Below are 2897 nucleotides of genomic sequence, written 5' to 3'. Positions count from 1 at the left end.
CGTTTGGGGTTACAGCATTCTACATTCTCCCCTTCTGCAGTAAACCCCGTACACCCAGAGGGAGAATATTTAGGATGCTTATCTGAGCGGGAAAAGACTCAGATCTTCCAATGCAAATTACCTACTAATTTAGATAATTTTATCTCACTTACTTTGTCTCATTTCATAAAAGACAAGCCAATGCGTAAACAAGGAGCTGTGCACACAGCTTGTATTGGTAAGCCCCAGAATTTGTTAGCAGGCAGGCGAATATGGTGTTTTCAAGGGAGCATTTCATTCTAAAGGCACAAGTTGAGGGTTTCTGTTTCTGATGAAAAATACAGTTGTTTTCCAATTACCTGAAGACTAATGATATCTGCATCACAGTTGACGATTTCTTCCATGATTCCCTTTTTTCTGTACTCCCAGTTGAGTGCCCAGGACGGGCAGTAGCCATAGAGCTGCCGGGTGGCATATTTATCACACAACACATTGTAACACATAACTGTGAATGAAGCTGGAAAGAAAGAAAGAAAGAAAGAAAGGGAAAGGTTATCAACCTCTGAAGATTACAAATGCTGAACTTATCCAAGCCAAAATACTGAATCTTACATGGTCTATTCTGGAGGGCCTACTGAACACAAGTCAGTGGGCTTATTCCACTGAGCGTTTCATGAGCAGGAGAAAAAAAGGCCCTGCTGAGCCAGCAGTTACCATGTAAGGCTAAACTCTTCCTGAAAAAAAATCAGCATTACTACCACAACGAGACGGCGTCATGTGCGTAACAAAGCAATGCGATCCCATTTTGCAGTCAATTCTTTATTACCTTTGAGGATGGGGGAGATCTAGGGGTCGGCAACAATGAGGAACAGTCTCTCTCTGGATTTGGGGGTAAGGAGAAGGAAAGTAGCAGCCATTTCAGTGATGGAGTCAAACCCCAGTATCTATTGCATGAGGTGCCTTGAGAAAGCAACTTCAGGCTTAAGTGACCTGTACAGTTCTAAAGCAAAAGCAAAACCAAGCTGCTAAAGAAGCTGTTACTATGTCATGATACCACAGCATCAGAGAGAAATGCTGCTTTAGAACGCTTCAATTTTAGGCAGTCTGATTCCAAAACATCTGTACAATTTTCCTAGCACCTGTACAACATTTCTAAGTTGTATCAAGCTGCATCTGTGTCTATCAAGTCTAAGGGGGAGAGAGAGGTCTGGGTGAGGGCAGGGAAGAGAAGGAGAAATGAAGTCATAAATTAGCAAGCACCTAATACATTATTTGGTCGCCGTTTTAAAAAAAAGAGAGAAGGCAGCGTGCAGCTCATCAGATCACTCAACCTGAAGCACACTTCTTTCACACGCACGCTTCTCAACTCCCTTAGAGTTTACACCGATTAAAAAAGATGGGTAAATGCAACATCCTAGCACCACGCCGCTGGGAAAAGACGGCTCATATTTGCAGGGAAAGAAGTGAGGTTTTACTGTGAGGCTACCCCACAGCTGTATTTTTTTATACTCGTAGTCCAAGAAGATTTCCGCTGTTCAGTTTCAATTTTATAGTAACAACCAATTGGCTCGTTACAGTTTCTAACACGAAATATTCCACAGCTCACTCGCCTAATGCTATGCTTTCTAATGACTTCTGAATTCCGTTGCTGCTCAGGAAGTTTGATTTAAAAAATAAAACCAAAGTCCGTAAAACTCCACCGAGATACTGATTTGTAAGGGAATTTGAAACAGAAATGCAGAACTTAATGCTGTGGTGGCTTATAGGACTTTTGGCATGTCCCGTTTCTTCCTATTTTTTTTCTGGTTTGTTATTCTTTAATATAAAAAAAGTGACAGGTGTCCTTAACTGCAACATTAGCCTGCCTAACACGCAACCGAGTTAAGTTTTGAAGACCTGCCATCTTCACGGTTCTAAAAAGAAAAAGTGTAGGGGACTGCCACGTTATTCTTGCCGGTTATTAATCTGATCTTCTGCAATAACAACGTTAGCATTTTTCTTCTTTATACAAGCTGACGGATGCTTTTTGAGGGCTATATTCAGGACGTGCAGGGGAAGAAGAGCCACTGGATTTGGACAGCCTGTAAGGAATGCTGCCTCTTGCACTTAACAAAAGCAACAATAGAGGGCATTAAGCTAACTTCAGTACCAGGCACCCCACGGGTTTATTTGCAGATAGGGACTTCTCAAAGTCTCACTTCAGTCAGCCTGTGCATGGACACGGCATTTGTACACAGTTATTTTACAGTTCTCATTATTTCTGAGAAATGAACTTTTTAAAAAAAGCTCTTTCGCTTGGGCATCGGTGGCTGGAACAGATATGAAAAAGCCTAACGTGGAAAAGAAATGATTGGCATCCCATTCAAATTACAACAATTATATTTACAGCATAGCCGTATGTTTATTGTTTTAGTACAAATGAACGCAAATTGCTATTTGCAATCTGATCCATGCAAGGCAGAAGACTTCTCTGCAAATAAAGCCAAAGAAGAGTTTTTCAGCGCATCACTGTGTGAACATAGGGAAAAGAACCACAGATTTACCTGAGGGCAGAATTTGGTCTCGTTCTTTTAAAGTAATCCATGGCCTTGGAGGCAGCTGCTCTGGATGAACTAAAAAACATTTAAAACCGTGATTAATTCAGGGTTTATATTTGTAAGTTACAATTTCTAAGTCAAAATGATGACTGAACGATAATGTTCCATAACTGTGCTTTGCAACCCCAACTCCCCAAGTCTTTTTACGCTCCAGGGGAGGCAAAAAACATTTAAATGGCTAGCTATAGTAAGAGCAAATTTGTCAGTTCTAAGATTCACGACTGTTTTTGTCTCTTGCTTTCAAAACGCGAAGCACCACCGAAATAGTCCTGCACCTTGAATATGCCGCTGAAGAAAGAGGGGTAAACCCTGTAGCGGTTC

At 41.3% G+C, this 2897-nt stretch overlaps 1 protein-coding gene across 1 annotated transcript in view; it reads right to left on the bottom strand.

Annotated features, from left to right (window-relative positions):
- The window catches only part of CNOT6L (CCR4-NOT transcription complex, subunit 6-like), a 13990-nt gene that overhangs the window by 8686 nt on the left and 2407 nt on the right, over positions 1 to 2897 (bottom strand). The window contains exons 5-6 of the mRNA XM_009324014.1: positions 2523 to 2591; positions 339 to 496 (exon numbers count right to left, since the gene is read on the bottom strand). Of these exons, the coding sequence (XP_009322289.1) occupies positions 339 to 496; positions 2523 to 2591 (227 nt within the window). The remainder of the gene's footprint in view (positions 1 to 338; positions 497 to 2522; positions 2592 to 2897) is intronic.

Source organism: Pygoscelis adeliae, unplaced genomic scaffold, assembly GCF_000699105.1.
Source record: "Pygoscelis adeliae isolate BGI_AS28 unplaced genomic scaffold, ASM69910v1 Scaffold55, whole genome shotgun sequence".
Classification (NCBI taxonomy): domain Eukaryota; kingdom Metazoa; phylum Chordata; class Aves; order Sphenisciformes; family Spheniscidae; genus Pygoscelis; species Pygoscelis adeliae.
This window is presented reverse-complemented; position numbering and strand designations above follow the sequence as displayed.